This window comes from Macrobrachium nipponense, chromosome 5 (assembly GCF_015104395.2).
Source record: "Macrobrachium nipponense isolate FS-2020 chromosome 5, ASM1510439v2, whole genome shotgun sequence".
Classification (NCBI taxonomy): Eukaryota; Metazoa; Arthropoda; class Malacostraca; order Decapoda; family Palaemonidae; genus Macrobrachium; species Macrobrachium nipponense.
In genome coordinates this window covers 72,727,954-72,747,849 of record NC_061107.1, presented here as the reverse complement: position 1 = coordinate 72,747,849, position 19,896 = coordinate 72,727,954, and the positions used below count along the sequence as shown (strand labels likewise).

Sequence of the window (19,896 nt, the reverse complement as noted above, 5' to 3'; positions counted from 1 at the left end):
TATATATATATAAATAATTTATATATATAATATACAGATATTAGATAGATATTTACTCTATATTTATATATAATATAATTTATCTTATATGATAATATATTCTATATATATATATATATATTATCGTTACATACTATTTATATATATTTATAGATATATATATATATCTTTTATTATAATTATATATTTTTATAGATAATATACTCTAATATTTAAATTCATATTATACTATAGTATATGTATTTAGATTATATAGAGGATAATATATGATGTGTCTATATATGTAGATATATTATATATATATAGTGGTATAGAATATTTATATAATAATATTATATATTATAGATGTATATATATTTGTATATATATATATATATAATAATAGTTATATATTATATTATAGATAATTAGAGGATATCATATATATATATATATAGTTATGAGTATATATATTGTATAGAATATATGTAGATATTAGATATGTATAGATAAAGATATGTATTATATATATATAGGGATATAGTTAATATATATATATAGTTATGATATATATAGAGATAGTTTCGAGATTATAGGTATAATAGATTATAGTAAGATATAGATATGTTAGATATATATAGGTATTAGATGGATGAGATATAGATAGAGTATATATGGAGGATAGATTATATATTTATTTATATATATATTATGTATATATATATATATATATGTATATTATTATAATATTATATTATATATATATATATAATTATTATTTATAACAGGTATATATATATAGATAAGTACTATATATATTATATGTTATATTAGTATATACATATATTGTATATATATATATATATATATATATATATATAGATATAATATATTTATATATATATATATGTATATAATATATATATCTTATATATATATAGATATTATTTATGTATATATATATATATTATTATAATTATATATATTTTACATATATGTATATATATATATATGTATACATATATATATTATATTATATATATGTATATATATAATATATGTATAGATATTATTATATAATATATGTATATATTATATACATATATATATATATAGGTATATTATATATATTGGTATATATATTTTAATATATCTAGATATATAATATGTATATATAATATATATTTATGTATATATATTATATATATATGTATATATATATATATAATATATATTTAATGTTTACATATTATATTATATTATATACCATATATATATTATATATATATATACATATATATATATATATTATATATTTAATATATAGAATAGTATTATATATATATATATTTATATTAATATATGTATGTATATATTTATATATACGTATGTATATATTATATTATATATATATGTCTATATTTATATATATATATATATTATATATATATCTATATATATAGGTATATAATTTTATATATTTAATGTATTATATTATATTATTATATATAATATATATATAATGATATAAATAATATTATATTATAATAATATATATAAGATATATCTATATATTTATATTATAGTATATATACATAAATATATATATATATATAAATATATATTATATATATATAATATATATATCTATATATATATATAGTATATAATATATATGTAATATATTTAACTATTATATATATAATATATATGTATATATATATATATTAATATAGAATTAATATTATATTAGGTATGTTTATTTATAATTTATATATATATATATGCTTAAAAAAATCACAGTAGATGCACCCGGTGGAATTCAATAAAATAAGCGAATACCACGGGAAATGGATAGACGAAAGGAATCCAAGCGCTTTCGTCTTTATTCAGATAATGTTTATATATATGTATATATTTATTATATAGGTCTTATATTTATATTATTATATAATATTATATATATATATTATTATTTTTTTTTTAATATATTAGATATTAATGAATATATAATTATATCTAATATATATAATTATAATATATATATATACATATATAAAGATATAATAATATATATATATATATAATTTATAATATACTATATATCTCTATATATTATTTAATATAATACATCATATATATACATATATATATATATAGATATATATATATTATGTATTATATTAATATATAATATATATTATATGTATGTTATATTTATATAATTGGTTGTATATATTTATTATTATATTATAGGGTTATATTATTTATATTATATTATTTATATATTATAATATAATATATAAATATATATTTATTTATATATTGTATATTATTTTAATATTATATTATATTAATATATATATAATTGATATTATATATAATTTATATATATATATATATATATGTATATATTTTATTATTTATATATATATATATATTATATTATATATATAAAAATATATTATATATAATATATATAATATATTATAATATAATATATATATATATATATGTATATATATATATATATATATATATATATATATGTATATAATATATATATATATATATATATATATATTGTATATTTATATATATATATATGCTAAAAAAATACCAGTAGATGCACGTGACTTCATAAATAAGCGAATACCACGGGAATGATAGACAAGGAATCCAACGCTTTCCGTCCTATTTCAGATATTTTATATATATGTTATATTTATTTATTATATGGATATATATATATATATAGATATTATAAATATATATATATATATATATATTTATATATATATATATATATATATATAGATATATATATATATATAATAGCCAATAATAATATAATATTTATATTTATATATTATATATAATATAATAATTTAATTTATTTTATATATCTTTATATTATATTTAATATTAATTTATATATAATATAATTTAATTATTATATTTATTTATTATATTTTATATAATATAGTTTATATTTTTATAATTTATTTATTATTAATTTATCTATGTATGGGGGGGGATAAACTTAAATAAAGGTTTTTTCAAAAAAAATTTATCTAAAATTAGTTTGAAGTGATAACATATTTTTGTAATATACAAAAAGTTTAGTGTTTAAAAAAACTAGAAGACATTAACGTTATCTTTCGTGGAACAGATGGACAGATTATGTATTACGATGTAATATAGTGGTAATTTTCTTTACCATGTTATCTTCATATAGATAACCTAAAAACCTGCAGACAATTTTTCTTGTTTCTGTGCTGAATAATAATACGATAACGATCAAATCCTTTAATGAGCTAATGTTATTTAGTCAAGCCAACAATTGTCCCAGGCTTTGTATTGACAGCAGACAAAGTATAAATTCATTAGTACGTGATTGTTAGGGTCATTCACACACACACACACACACACAAATTGCCAATTTCATGAATATATTTGTGCCAATGTTGTTGTTGTTCGAGATTAAGCTGGCCTTAAGCCAGCACAGAATCTTGCTCATAGAGCAGCCCGTAGAAGTTCGTGCCAATAAAAATAATCGTGGTGCATTTTTGATCCATCAAATACAAAATAGTTATCTGACGAAAAAAAAAAAAAATCAAGATAAGGAACACATTTCTGTAATGGAATTCAAAGGAAATTTAATTTTACAGGTATGTTAGTCTTTGTATATGCACAAATATGTGAGTAACCGATATAATTGTTTTTAGGATGACAAGCCATCCAGAAGAAAGCGGGACTCGAGAAATCGACACACCCCTAATTCTCGTGCATCCGACGAAGCTGACGAAGGAGGTGGGGACTCGGAGGACATGGGAGACATAGATGAGGAAGACGAAGATGCCCTTCGAAAACTGGGTATTTCTACACACAGACGAGCAGGCGTCAGGAAAGGCCAGACGAGATCAGGAGCCATGAGCGGTGGGCCGAGGAAGGTATGCTGGAAATACCTTAAAATATTCAGTTTAGCCTATCTCCAAGACTTCGAATATTCTTAGAGGTTTCACAAAATGGTTAAATCAAATTTATATGAAGTCTGATAAATATGATGTTTAGCTCAAGCTTCTGACACACTGTCTTTATTGTGCTTGTTTTTCCTGAAGGTGGAGACAATGGAATCCAGTTTAAGAAGAAAAGCCAAGAAACCAACGAATGCTTCCACGGAGATGTCTATCACACAGGCAATGCAGACTACCATGCGAAAGTACGTTATTTCGAGATACGTCAAGTTTTTCATGTATTATTTGGTTTATTTGCTTAATTTTATTATTTCGTAAATATAATCTCCAGTTAGTGGTGCGTATATCCGGTTAGCAGCACCGCCGCTCTCCGGTTAACGGCAGCCCCAATCTCCGCTTAACAGTGGTGTCGTGAAGGTTATTAGTACAATCTATTATCACCAATTTTCAGTTAGTGGCGCTCAGCCGGGAATGGAACCCCCGCCTTTAACCTGGGACTGCTTAATGAAAATTGCTTAAGAAGAACAGAAAATAAAAATTATATTGTGTACTTACTGGGCCTCCTTAATTTGTTAAGTTATGCAAGTTCACAGTTAAGGCTAGGTGACGATATCTGATGTTCCATGTTATAGTACATTACTTCAGTCCTTTTTTTTTTTAATACACTGAAGATTACACACATTTTTGCCTGCTGCTCTTTTACATTTCTGGGAAAGAAAGTATAATTAGTCAGACTATAGCTATTTCCTTGAAATTGTACATAGTTCTCAATTTCCTTTACTGTGATGCTATTTTGTGTTTGTTAGAGATGGGATTCATTAACCATCCCATTTTCCATTTCATTTTTCCCAGTTTGTCTTTTAATTTTTTTACTAGAATCTTGCACAGTAATAAAGATATAGTATCTTGACAATAATTTTATGGAAATTTTTTAATTTGGGTACTCAACCTTTCAAAATAATATTGGGAAGTTATTGAACTTCAGTGATAAAAGAGTAACAATTCAATATGGCTCTGAATATTTTTTTGTCCAAATGAATACTACACTTTAAGGCTTTGATTAAATTTGATTCTGGACAAACAATTTTTCAAGGACAAAATGCTTTTTTTTTCTTTCTTTTTTTCCAGATATGCGCTGGAAAGACGACTTTTCCAACAGCTTTTGGATTTGAAAAGACTTCAGATACGTAACACAAGAGCCAACGAACATGTATTGATAAAAAGAATGGTCGACACGAATATGAAGGATGGGAACTCATTGGGGTTAAGGGGCTATTCTGGTCCCTTTAATTTTCAAAGTTATGAAAAATATCTTTATGGTTAGTTTTTTCAGTATCTAATACACGAGTCATTACTTTTTGCACATCAACATATTACTTACACAGTAAGTGTACCACAACCTCCTGTGAATAGGTAAAATTTGCAAATACTTAAAACAACCCCCCTAAAAATGCTTAGAACGTCCTATTTTGATAGTTCAAACAGAAAGAAAAACTCTAAAAATCCTTATAGCTGAGTATTTCAATAGTTTATCACAAAAAGTGCATTTCAAGTCATGGAGATTTCATGAAAATACAGTAATTAGTGAATATTTCTCAGTGAAAAACACATAGCATGAAAAGGAGAATTTTTCATGAATAATGTGTATTATGTTTCATAGAGAGGCAGAGGTCTGCTGTAACATTTTCAAAGTGATCATTGTTATTGTGCTCAATATCACATTTCACTGAAAAAAAGATCAGGCATCCAGTAATTAGATGTTCATTACAAAAGTAATCCACTAAGACACTCAGATAAAATTGAATGATTTTTTAAGCAGAAGATTCTTATATTGCATAGCAGATAGTTAATGTACAATATTTATTTTCAATACTAACAAGACGTTCGTAATTAATTTAACAGCCCAGTGCTCTGTGCACGATCTCTAATCAATGTAAGAAGGTTTCTGAATGAAAAAGCTAATACAGCAATCACCATCACATTCATATTATACTTGCTGAATACAGGATAAACTTATATGTTGAAAATCTACAGCCTCGCAGCCATGTCAAGCTACATCCTTTTCATATACAGCCTCATTCATTTCTGGCACATATGAATTCGTGTACTACTTTATGATATTAAGGCTTTTTTTCTAATATCTGTTATTACCAATCATCCTCCAAACTTCTGCATATTATACATTTTGTACTATTTCCATTTTCTCTACAAGGCTTAACCACCACAGAGCACTTTGCTGATACTTTTTCTTTATATTCTATTCAGCATTTTTCTTCAGTTTTCTGTCCCTCATTATCTAATGTATCACACAAACTCAAATATTTGAGTAAAATGCATTAGTACATCTTTTTATAAAAATGTTGTAGGTCCAGAGAGAATTAAAAATAGTATAAAAAACATGCGATATAAAATCTATAAAATCATGCTACTTTAGATAAATAACAAAGAAATGTGAAAGGCATTTTCTTCATACTAAGCTGCTTTTGTTGTCTGATAAGAATGTCCAATACATCTTTGGGACAAACATGACAAATTTTTAATCAATTTGTATTTTTCATAACTAACAAACCTGAGGTCTTAACATTAGGATATATACTAGTGCCAGCTGGACAACCGGTAGAATTAATAAAAAAAAAACTTGTGTGATCCAGGGACTATTGGCATGTGTATCTAGTCACAGGGCATTGTAGTTCCCAGAATGCCTTGGGCATCCTGTGACCTTTAATTACTTTCCTACTGCCCTTAAGAGTGAGTGAGGGTACCTCTAGCATAGGAAATTACATTCCAAACTGAAAGGCTAGGATACAAAGATAGGCTCAACCTGAGTTTCAGGACATGATTATACAGTCATCACTTCAATGAAGCAATTAAATATGATATCTTGGGTAAAATAGCTACCGCAAAAAAGTGCACAGATGCTCTCCTCAATCACGCTGGACAAAATGAAAACGAGGGATTTCGTGAGCCCTAAATTACTAATAAAATCAGCAAATGAAAGGTAGAAAATAAGTTTAACTTAAGACTGACAAAAATCATGTTGCAGAGGTTAAGGAACTGTGTCAGAGTTTAGGAGCATTGGTTATGGGACTGCCATCCTGCTTTAGGTAACTGATGAATAGTTTGTCTGAAGTAATGCAAATTTCTTTGTAAAGAAGCTCTTAAAAATTCCATTGACAAACATTCTCATTTTCTTGACAGACCAACTGAGGTTCCTGCAGAGTTCCCAGGGCACCAAGATCCCAACCTTCCGCCCATCAGATGATGTGGAGAAGCTTAGTCGTGCCATAAGAAGAGCAGAAATTCTTGAACTACCTGATCCTTTGATGACTCCTAGAGATCCTTATGAGTGCAATCACACAACTCACAGATGTCATCATGCTGCTCATGCGTACACAGGGATTCCTTGTGCTGCTTACCGTAAGTCAGTTTTTGGATTCATTTATTTTTCAATCCTTTTTCTAGATGTTATTTGTGAAATCAGAAAGCATAAGTTTTGTTAAATTTAATTCAGATATAAGTAATGGTAAAAACTATAGGGTTCAATGCATACGTTAATCATGAACTACAGTATCCTTACTTTTTAATAGTTAAAACATACATACTTAATTTGGTTTTTGTCTGTTGACCATACAGACATTATGATGGCAGGTTGGTGTTAGATTGATCTAAGCTATCATATTGTTAACTGTGATCCAGCAGGTATTCCAGAGTCAAGACATTCAAATTTCAAAAAGTGAATAAGGAAAAATACCAAAGCTATATTCATCTTAAATTCTCCATTGCAACACGAAATGAATTTCATGCTCATGTCAGCTGATTAGATTGCACCACTATTTGCTTAGAAAACCTTCGTTTGAGGCATTGTAGTAATGACTAGTGATTGTGTAGCCATTCATTATCCCTTATAGCATATTTGTCATAATGCATTACTGTCCAGTCACTAATTTCACAAACTTTCACTCATACATACAGTATTTTTTGGTACCCATTCATTTTATATTTGTTTCATGACTGCCTCATTAATCATATGCATATTTATGTAGTATTGGCATTCGTGATTGTTCCTAGAATCACAGATCTTTGTCTGCCAAACTGGAGGAAGTAATGTTGCTATGCAAATTGTCTCATGGACCCTTAAGTATGGTTGAACCTCACTTTCTGTGGTCTTTCATAACTGGTAATAGCACTTAACTGTTCCCCAGGTGTTTTCTTTGAATCACTTTCAGGTTTTGTTACTAATTCCTTCTCTACTTGCTCAAGAATTGTATGTACGGTTTTACTTTTCTCGGCAGTCCTTTAGAATGTGGGATATTATTAATCTGCCTATTTAGTGTTTTGCAGTCATAGATATACTTTAAAGATCTCTAATTAAATTGACTAAGCTTGACCCATATGGATACTGACTAGAATTTTCAGTTGTTCTTTCTTTTGTGAGTATGTTCTTCATTTGTATTTGGGACTTGATTGGCTTCCTGTACCTATAAACACTGCTACTGCAACTAGGGAATATTCTTAAACTTTTCTGGTTGAGAATTGTATATAACTTTTGTTGCATCAATGCTCGGTTTATAGACTGTGGCTTTCCCAATTCTTGAAGTTGCTTACTTTCAATTTTTTTATTATAGTACTGCATATATCAGATATTCTTTCGAAATCTGTTGAACCATATGTTGTATCTTTTTATAGGCAATGTGTCATATTGTCATCAGTTCATGAGCAAATCTCCATTTTTTAGTCAAAAAACATTGCTAAAATATTTAGGAAGGAATTAATATCTTGTTTTATTTTACTTGCAGTTGGACATCGCAACGCACGCAAGAAAAACTTTTCTTTACCGAGAATAGCAGGCACTACCAACACAAATGGGGGAGGTACATCTCTTGGTGGTTCGCCGGGACCACCTGGTGGTAGTAGTGCCCCAAGTAGGCTATCTGAACCCATAGGTCTAAGGAATTATGATCCCAAAAAACCTCTCACCGTGGAGCTTCAGGTAAGATCAGTGGCATTTAGTGTTGGACTATGTATTTGCTACACTGATTTGAAAGGAATTTCTTGAGTTGACAAAACAATTCATGTTGTTATTTTTTTATATGAAAAGGCAATCAAGAGAAACTGTAGAAAAACGTGTTGCTTAAAGTTTTTGGATAACTTTGTATTTAATTAGCAACTTCAGTGTTTTTATTAGGTAATGATCGATTTTGCGCTGACAAAAATGATTAGGCCATTTTAAAATAATTTCATATGCTAATAATTTCCTCTACCTTTTCAACTATTTGAGTAGCCTTTAAAGCACTCATATAAGATACATTATGAACAGTGTAACCACAAAATTAAAACCTTAAAACAATGTTCTCATGACAGTCTTCTAAGTTTGGACAGTTTAATCTTTTCTGCTATTCATATTCATTTTTAACACAAAGGCAAAGTTTTCATACAATGTTATGACATTCTACTGAACTTTGACAGTTTAATCTTACTGCTATTCAGACAGTTTGAACATTGGAATTTGTACTTGTAGTTGTCCTATATATATATTTTCATATAGTAGTTAATTACTGACTGAGGTCACAACAACAACAATATAAAGGATGACAATCTTGTTCCAAAGTTAGCTTTTGTATGGTCTGGTTATATTGCATGTGTATTGCATGGCTTATAAAATGCTTTGTGCAAACATCAGACTACTACATGGACTTACAAATACCATTTACTTAAAACTTCAAATTAATATGACAATTTGGAATTAATCTTTCACATAGTGCTTTATTTTATTTTAAAACGTGTAATTGCGTCTTTAAAACTAACTAGAGTTTTTTATGTACTTGCATAATTTTTTTTACTTAGTGATTCTTTGTGCTTAATCCAGTTTAATACAATTATGCAGCAATAACTGTAAAACAAGAGATTAATTGCTTAGAAATATAAGTGAGGAGTTAAATTTTCCATTAACTTTTATTTGCAATATTTTTTAGTCATAACTGCTTATTAACTCTTCCCTGCTATACATTCTTCACTTCTCAAAAGATCTTCACTTCTCCAAAGAGAATTTTCAACAGTTTTATCATTTTCATAAGGTAATTCTTTTTTGCCACTTCATTTGGATTTTTAAATAACTTAAAACTTGCTGTGGCAGTTCCTATTACTATTGCATACTAGGCACAGTGACCTTACATAGATCTTACTGCTGAATCTGCTTTGTAAAAATCCATATTCACTGGCATGTAAAATGTGATAAAAAAAAGGCTAAGGAAATTCCTGGTTTGCCTTATTAGGAGAACATCGTGTCAATAAACCCTAATGAAATTAATGGTGTGCCTTATTAGGTGAAGATACAACATTCTCAAAGCTTGAAACAAATATAAGATGTATTAATAGCTCTATGAAACAGTATCTGGAGAGCATGATGTAGTGTACAGGTATTAACAACACTCAAGAGAAGGCATCTGTGATATTATGCACATTTTTCTTTGTTATAAAAAGATTTTGGTGTTTTTGTAAAAAATATATATATATATATGTATATATTAGATTTCTGACATATCAAGAATAATTCATAGGGTCAAGTTTTATCAATTTTTTTTTTATTATAATCTAGCAAATATGCAAAGATCAAGCACTTTTAAACGTACACCTTATCATCATATGTATTCCAGCCAGATAACAAAAAAATTACAAAATACCCCATGAGCAAGTACAGATGCCAAGTCCGTGGATCGTAAAAGTTTTTTTTTTTTTTTTTTTTTTATTAATTTTACCAAATTTCCAGCTGGTGCTAGAAGATTATCCTAATGTTAAGACCAAAGGGTTTGTTTTGTAGATGAACAAATGTTACGTATTATGTATCACGGAAACATGTTTGCTGCTACTGCAGTTCTATCAGCATTTGTGAAGTGAAGAATGGTTTGCATGGAAGCTAATGTTTGCACATTATGAATAATTTCAATAACTACAATTTTTTTATTAAAATGTACTACAGTAATTTAATTTCTAATGTATGTATTTATATTAATTTGATCTGATGTTGCTGTAAAGAAAACATAGCAGGCAATTTTTTCTTAGAAACTAGTCAAAAGGTTGTGCTAAAGGTACAAAACTGATGGCTCTCAGGTTATGAATAAGATAAACTGTATTTCTCATTTGTAATTACTTATGAAATGCACTTCAAAGACATTCCTAAGATGTTTTAAGTGTTTGTGATACCTGGGCAGCATTACCCCTTTGAAAAAACTATGACTTGATCCCACAAGATGCTTTTAGCCTAGATTTCAAAAATCAGAGTAGAAAAACTTATGTATTTATCTTAAGCAGTTTCTTACCATTAGCACACCAGTTAGTCGAGAATCAAAACTCTCAGTGCCTTGTAGTTTCCAGTAACAATTGAATATTTTACAACAATTAGTATAGTGTAATTAATGTGTAAAAGAAAGTTCAAATTAAATTGTGAAAACAAGACAGTTCAAATTAAAATGGGAAAACGCTGTTCTTCAAATTCACTAAAAATAGCAAAAGCAGTTAATTTTGTGTGAGTACAATGTAATTTATTTAAACAATGAGTTCTGTTGTATAAAAATTACCTATATATTTTTAAACTCTCTGGTTAAAATTCAATCTTAAAATTTTATTTTATTTATTTAGGCTTATGTTTCTAGAGGTATAAGGGCAAAGCTTGATAAAAATCACTTATTACCTTTTAATTTATCTGAGAAGCTATCATTGTGCTACAAAATTAGTCTGTATAATTAGTTTAACCATGGTGTGCTGTATAGAAAACGGCAAAATGGAACATGGCTTTTATAAAGCACCTTCTTGATTTACACAAATATATTACAAAATACAGAAAACAGAGAATATTTGGTATGAAAGTATGTCATCTTCTCAGTGGCAAAGCACTTTGATCCAGTTTCCATGTCTCCATCTGAATTCTAATATTTTCAACAGGAGGAATAACTTTGATATACTACTGACAAGTTTAAGATGAACCCGGACTTCTTGATATTGACATGAAGTTTAGATAAGTGAGTAAAGGCTTAATGTCATACAGTGACACATTTCTGGTCCAGTTTATCTCAGAATGTGCTTGTTAAAGAACTCAAAGATCTGGATACATGGTATTCCATGCTTTATAGGCTTGTGAAATCTGCTGGCTTTTTTAAGCCTTTCACCACTTAAGACAGTGAAAAGAAGGAAATGTACTGGTTGGACAGCAAGAAAGAGATATCCACGAAATCAAGAAGATTTAAAAAGGTGGATCTGGGGGAAAAGCCACAAATGCAACAAGGAATCATAGTTAAGAGGTTGAACAAAAACAGAGAAGAAAGGAACCAAGAATGAATGTACATAATGTAAAAGGCTAAAAAGTCAAAGGGATGCTGCAAATACACTCAAGTAATGCCCAAAGTACACCACAAGGTGCATTGATGGTACTACTCCCTATAGGCAACTTACAAAGATAGACCTGAAATTTGAAATTAACTTGTACTCTGTTACCGAGTAAAAATTGCCTAAAAAGCTAGACCTGGTGTTGCAATTTTTACTTGGTAACTGAGCCAGGTAACTTCTGCTATTGACATGATCAGGATAATGCCAAACTTCTGCTATTGACATGATCAGGATAATGCCAAGAAGAGCAGAGAGTTAAGTTCCTCTAAGAGAACTCTCCACACCCGGAATATTGTAGTTATCCTTGATCGTGGCAAGAGATTGGTTAACTAAAAGAATAAGAAGTTATTTTGGACACAATACAAAAGATCTCCTTATATGATCTTTGGTAGATAGGCTTAATATCAGGTAATAAGTTGGATGGTTGAGAAGTTATAAATGGGTAGAAAACAAAGAGCATACTTGTCGAGACTAAATGAAATATCCGTGTAGTTCACTGGTACCAGACAGACCTTAGTCAGATCAGGATGTTAGATTAAAGATTGTCCATTATCTTCGGGAATGTTTGTTAATTTCTGTCTTCTGATATTATTAGCTCAGATGGAGGTGTGGATCTAATAGCTTTGCCCTGGAAGACAAGTGTTAAATTAGTTTTCTATTGTATTGTATACTAAACTAAGGAAATTTATAATTATTCCATAATTAATGTACAGGCAGTCCCGGGCTTACGACGGGTTCGGCTTACGACGTTCCGAGGTTACAACGCTTTTCAATTATATTTATCAGAAATTATTTCCAGGTTTACAACGCATGTTTCAGGGTTACGATGCTTATAATGCTGATCTGGCAGAAGAAATGACTCCAACAATGCAAAATAATCAATATTTGAAGTTTTTTTTTTTTATGGAAAATGCTATAAGAATGCAGTTTATATATTTTTTAATGCACCCAAAGCATTAAAAGTGTTTTCTTAGGATTTTTAACGATTTTCTGGCTTACAACGCGTCTCAAGAACGGAACCCCTGTCGTAACCCGGGGACTACCTGTACATATAAGAGTTTCTAACAATTCTAGATAATTATTGAATTTAAAAATGCTGGATATCAGTTATAATTGTCCAAAATTTTCAAATAAAGTAGATCAAAATTATCTTTCAGACTTGAAAATTTTTGTATTGTTATGTTACATCAGTTAGCAACATGATTTTACATCTTTGATATGCCTGGAAAATCTTAAGGGATGAGGCACATGTTTAAAACTTCAGCCTTCTAGCAATGTGTTTAGCAGTGCTATTTCAAATTTCATACAAAACTGATGTAAATATCTTGAGAGTTGTAATGTACAGCATCAATTATATCTTTTAAAACAGAGACTCCGCGCTTAAGAAGTACACTTTGTCCTTTTGGAATGAGGCGGCCAAGGGTGAAGCCTGACCAACATCAGCGTCATGTGATCCCAAGCATATCTCAATATTAAAAACACTCAAATATTCATTATAAAATTGTGTGCTATGTCACAAATAATTGCTATGGGGTAACTTTCAATTAGTGGAAAAGCAGTGTGCTAGATATACAAGTTTACCCTGACATTTAATTATACTTTTTAACTAACCATATCTGTAGCATTGCCTTGGAAAAAATTACTATCCTTGCGCTTCATTTCATTGTATGCTAAGCATACCAACATATATTCATCTTATATCAGAACCAGTAGTTGATTAACATCTCAGATAAATTACCTGTAGCTCTTTAAGACTAAAATAATTTTGAAAAATAAGTCTTTTGTTCTTTATTTTGAGTTAGATCTTTAGTCTTGTTTTCATTGAATGTTATATTTAACTGGCAGTTTCCATTTCTTGTAAAATTGGCCCCATTACCTCTAGAGATAATGTTCAGTCTGCAAACAGACAAAAAGACATCAAAATATGTATACATACACATATCCTCCTCCATTTCTATTCAAGGAGGTAAGAACAAGAAAACCACCTCTCAGGGTGTGAAACGTCTGCTTGACAAAGCCTTGAACACTGGAAAGCTTGTGTCTTTATAAGGGAATGTGAACACATTAATAACACCAGTAACAAATTGCATTTTTTTTTTTTGCACAATTTTTTCACTGCACAAAAGGTGATGTATTTGTACACAGAGGAATGCTTTTTTTTTATTCTTAATTACTATAGTTACCCCAATAACAAGAGGTTGCATTGAAGATGGAATGAGCAGTGAATTTAAAAGCCAGCAATACGGTTTAGGAACAATCTTGAGCAATACCTTTTGGTGTAGTATTTTTCCCTTAACTTTTTCTCTCTGATTTAACTGGACGCTGAAATATTCTCAGAACACCTTATTAGGTCTTAGAAAGTTTTAAAAATCCATATCCATCCTTTGAAAATTGTGAACAGAGCAGGAAAACAACAGACATCTCCAGCTAACGTGATTTTTCCTGGATACAATGGTTGAAACCAACCTAAAGAACATGTAAGAAAGCAATTTTTAAAATTTTCAACTCAATGCAATACAAATTGTGCTGCTTTGCATCTCTTACCCTACATTATTTTGACAGCAGCAATCATCAGCACAAGAACCAAGACAACAATATGACACTCGATAACACACGACAAGAATTTTCATCCAAAACCTGTGAAGTACAATCCACACACAACGTTACCTTGTGTCACCTAACTTGAGGCCTGTAATGTCATATTCCCTTCTTCTCCCCTTACTTACATCCTAAACAGCATGGGCAGGCGAGACAGCAGATCACCTTACCCACTGAGATCCTGGACAAAAGCAAGAAGTATCATCTAACCTTCACCATAAAGGTTTGTCCAACCGCTTAGAAAAAGACAATGAAAGCATGGTTCTGTATATGCTCTTCTTTCTCTCTCTCTATCAAAAGAAGAAATGAATGGCCTTTCCTGTCCAGGTAACAAGCTTAATACTGTACATTAACTCAGTAGCATGATTGCATGGGCATATGAGAAGTATAGTTACAATATACATTTGCATTTCTTTCTATATAAGAAAACTTTAATATTTATCACACACAAATACGAAAAGTAAGAGCATTTTTGGTATATTTCTTTTGAAAGAACTGCAAAAGTATGAAAATATCCTAAGATGATCTGTTGCAAATGCTAATTCATTATTTTTCTGGCACAGCCTTCCAGCCCCACTAAAGGGTCACAATCTCCTGAAGAAGGGAACCAGGTTGTTGAGCGCTCGGCATCAGCCCCTGAAACAATAGATGCTGACACACTGCCAATTGAACCCCGGCCCGAACCTCATTCTGCACCACCTGAAGGCAGGACTGAACCTACTTGAAATTGAAAGTTCTACCAGAGCCTCAAGTTTATACTCTGTTGTGTGTATTTATTCAGCAGATTTATCTCGCGTATCTCTAGTTAACAGAGAGAGACGTTGAGAGTAACTGTCAATATCTGTCACATAATCAGCTAAACCAAGACATTTGGAGTTTTACATAAATACAATTCTCTTTTGTATACTTGTACAGGACATGAAAACCTTCATATTTTATGTGTTAACTATGATCAAAGATGGTAGTGTAAAATTATTTAAAGCCACTAATTTACTAAAGAGAAAATATTTTTAAAAATACAATTTCAAAGTGTATATAGCTGTCAGATACTATGTTCATTTCGACTTGTTTCAGTGATATAGTTGTTTCTTATATTCTTTACCTATTGCTCTTATGTCTCGGAATATGGCTTGCCTGCATACCAGAGTCCAGCAGATGTTATAAGCTCTATAAAAATTTATAGTGCGGTACTTTGTTTAAAGTGACGAGAAATAGCGAGATCAAAAAGGACAAACTTTGAAGATAAAGGATGTCGTTGGTTCTGCAGTTCAGATATAAGAATGAACAGGAATGGTGCTATGATGAAATGCCTTGGAACCATGTAAAATGTTCTTATTTTCTTATATAATGTTCAAAAGAAAAATAGGATGATTTAAAAATACCACAGTGATATAGTAATCCAATTCAGTACTTTCCTTGGTGTTATTGAATTAGCAAATTTTATACCCTTTGAAATATTACAGATACAGTATAATCTGTATGTTGTGAAATAGCTGTTCTGAATCTTATAATTCTTTAGTCATACTTGAAAATTCTCACTTCAATTTTGAAGTACCGCCCTTTCATCAAAAATAAAGATTGAAATTTATCATTGTATGGTCTCTATTTGGTTATACGTATTTGTATCGTGTGTCCACCAGGAGCTATCTTGCAATGGCCTTGGGGTCATCATAAAAAGTTGTGATTCAAGTTCCTTTTTAATTGTCTTGTGTGGGTTCATACAAAACTACTCAAACAACATTATTGTTAAGGTATATACTATCATCATTTCTCTAATTACCTTGATTGAGAAAATATGCTACAAATGAAAATATTTTTTATGAAACTTGAAATTGTAGTGAGATGCTTAGAATACAGATGATATATATAGTTGGTCTCCTCCAAGGTATTAGAGCTATTGATGGTATTATAAACTTTTTTGGCTTAAGCAACACTAGACTGCAATGTCAGTGATGGCATAAATGTTTCTAAAAAATATTGAATATAGTTATATATATCTACAGAATTGTAAGTTTTAATTAATATCCTTCTAATACTGCACCTTTATGGATCTCTTAATGCAGTAATTCTCTGATAACTTGGTAGACCTGTAATAAACTAATCCTTCAAACATTCATCGGAATCTATTAAGAGTATGTACTGTAATCCTTACCATATGAAAAGGTTTATGAGCAGTTTATAAAGAGGATTACTATAATGTATTTCAAAAAAATCATCTGGATGCTTCAATGATTATATTATTACAGATTCAGCTGGATAAGAGAAGGATTACTGTATTAGAAGAGCCATCTTTTAATCAGTAGGATTAGTGTATATTAGGAATCCATCTGGACATTAGAGGAGTTCTTTTATTTAAGATCCTTTTAGATGTTACTACCATTACTGTACACGTTACCAGATCCCGCTGGTGAATAGCTAAAATCTCTATAAAATGCTGAGAACTGCCTATTTTGACTGTTAAAACAAAAAACTCTAAAAATACTTATACTTGAGTTTTTAAATAGTTTTATCACAAAAATTGCTTTTAGGCACAAAAATGATATGAAAATAAAGTACTAATCTGTGAATATTTACCAGTGAAAAATACAGCAAATAGGCAAAATTTCAACAAATAATGGGTATATACGGTCCATTGCAAAATCCACAACTGTAATAATCTATGGAGCCATAGCAGCAGTGGTAGTATCCAATTTGATTTCAAATATTGTACAGTAATCATCCTAATATTCAAACAGATCCAAATGTGTAACACTACTGATCACGAGGTGAACCTAAAGTTTTTATAGTACTAAACCCTCCTATGTCCAAATCAATTTGTAATACAATATTTCTTACATTGAGGCAAATTTCTACTATACAATAACACTACTATACAATAACACTACAATTAGTCATGAACATCACTGGGTTATGTTCCATCTTAAACAATCAGGAAAAGGTCAATTTTAGACCACACTATAACAATAGGTTTACATTCTGAGTGACCTTATCTCACCCACTCCATCAGCCTAGATTAATATTTTTTGAGCCCTGAACATGATTGCATACCATTTTTAATAAGATAGTAATCAAAACAAATCTGGAGAGAAAGTAGATTAAGGGTGTGCAAAAAATAAATCATGCCCAGTCTCGAAAAAGTTGTCAATAATTCCACAAACCTTCAACAATCATACAATACCACTTCACTTGAATGGCCATTGTATCTTGGTAACAAGGTAGTTGACAGGTGGAGATGGAGGGTGAGAAGGGGTAACCCTTCACTCATCTTTCTTTCCTTTGGGACAGAGCGAGATGGTTATAGTTGGTACAACCTATATGAAAAGCTCTCTTGTTATTTGTTCCTATGAGGATAAACCAGTGCGATTATATTAAGAGGCTTAACCTTGCCAGAATATGGAGTTGGATCCCAACCAGAAAAGTCAGCTCTCAGATGTGCATGGAAGGAAGGGATGCTATGACTCCTGTAACCTCCCTACTAGTCTGGTGAAAAAGTTGACCGAAGTAGGGTCAAGGGTCTGAGATCCTGAAAGCAAGAGGGAACTTACTTAAGGAACAAGATTTAGAACCATGACATCTCCCATAGGGATTGCGAGGACAGGGATTGCTTTGTTCTGGTTATTATCACTGACCCTTATTAAAACAGGAAGGACAGAGATGATGCATTCTCAGTTACTTGAACAAGGTGCTCACCATTCCCTTAAAGCGCCTCAGCGGCGTGGTTGGTATGGTATTAGCGTCCCACCTCGGTGATCACGGGTTCAATTCTCGGCCATTCCACTGAGGAGTGAGAGATGTGTATTTCTGGTGATATTAGTTCACTCTCAACGTGGTTCGGAAGTCACGTAAAGCTGTTGGTCCCATTGCTGAATAACCACTGGTTCCATGCAATGTTTGATTCGATCACATTTTTCAGTGTAGACACTGACTGGGAAGAGGTTAAGGAAATGAAGGGGGCCATGCACTCCACATTCACAATTCAAAAAAACATACAAAGCCTAGTTACTCACATGAGGAGTGGAGTGTCTGATCAGGACTTGGTACTATATTAAAGTGGTTACGAGTGAGAAGGGAGGCCAAACTCCTCCGGAAGGGAACCGTAGGTCCACTTGCTAATATCACGAAGCCAGAAAGAGAGGGTGTTCCTGAACTTGAACACCTTAATCCTACCTGCACTGCAGCCTCAATCCTACCTGCACTGCAGCCTCAAGGAATGGGTTCTTTTCAGATAGTACATAATGGCACAGACCAGGCATAATAGCATCTCATCAGGCTTTCCACCAAATGAAATCTCAAAGGGAGAGGATAAAGAAATTCAAAAATCTCTTGTCCAGAACAAACAGATCCAGAGTCTTATCTACAACCCATCCTTCCAACTTGATCGCAGAAGATGGAGAAGACTAATAAACAGCGACCCCATATAACGATGGGAAAAGCTGAAGATAAAGAAAAATTACCAAAATTTTTTTTCCTTACAGCTTTAATACATACCTAAAAGAATAACCCTCTAACACTTGCCTTCCTGTACAAGATATTAGACCATAAATTACAGTTTTTGGTACAGTATTCAGTCACAGGACACAGCTCTAATTCACTTACCTAGAAAAAAAAAGGAAGTTAGGAAAATAAAAACTACAAAATATTTACAAATGTCAATCTGCAATGTTGAAACAAAGAATCGATGACAAATGTTTTTAAGTATGATAAACCCCATTTTGTTCCCAGTATCCTAACTAACACCTTTACCATTAATACTGTAAACAGAAGCATTTTCTAACGCGTCACTGTTTCAACGACCCGTACTCCACATTAAATTCGATGTAAATTTAAACAATAATATCAATATCATAATCAATTTAAAAGAGATTACACCAACCTTTTAGGATTGAAAATAACTAAACATTCTTTTAGAATGATGTGTTTGATGCAATTCACATTGGTTAGTGTTCCCCTCTTACTTGGAATT

The 19,896-nt window shown here is 30.4% G+C and overlaps 1 protein-coding gene across 1 annotated transcript in view; it reads left to right on the top strand.

The window, feature by feature from the left end:
- The window catches only part of LOC135215402 (protein phosphatase 1 regulatory subunit 12A-like), a 166,495-nt gene extending 149,557 nt beyond the window's left edge, over window positions 1-16,938 (top strand). Inside the window, exons 14-20 of the mRNA XM_064250004.1 lie at window positions 3,708-3,932; window positions 4,101-4,201; window positions 5,085-5,275; window positions 7,155-7,373; window positions 8,753-8,946; window positions 15,073-15,156; window positions 15,497-16,938. Coding sequence (XP_064106074.1) covers window positions 3,708-3,932; window positions 4,101-4,201; window positions 5,085-5,275; window positions 7,155-7,373; window positions 8,753-8,946; window positions 15,073-15,156; window positions 15,497-15,658 — 1,176 coding nt within the window. The 3' untranslated portion in view covers window positions 15,659-16,938. The remainder of the gene's footprint in view (window positions 1-3,707; window positions 3,933-4,100; window positions 4,202-5,084; window positions 5,276-7,154; window positions 7,374-8,752; window positions 8,947-15,072; window positions 15,157-15,496) is intronic.
- Window positions 16,939-19,896: the final 2,958 nt, after the last annotated feature.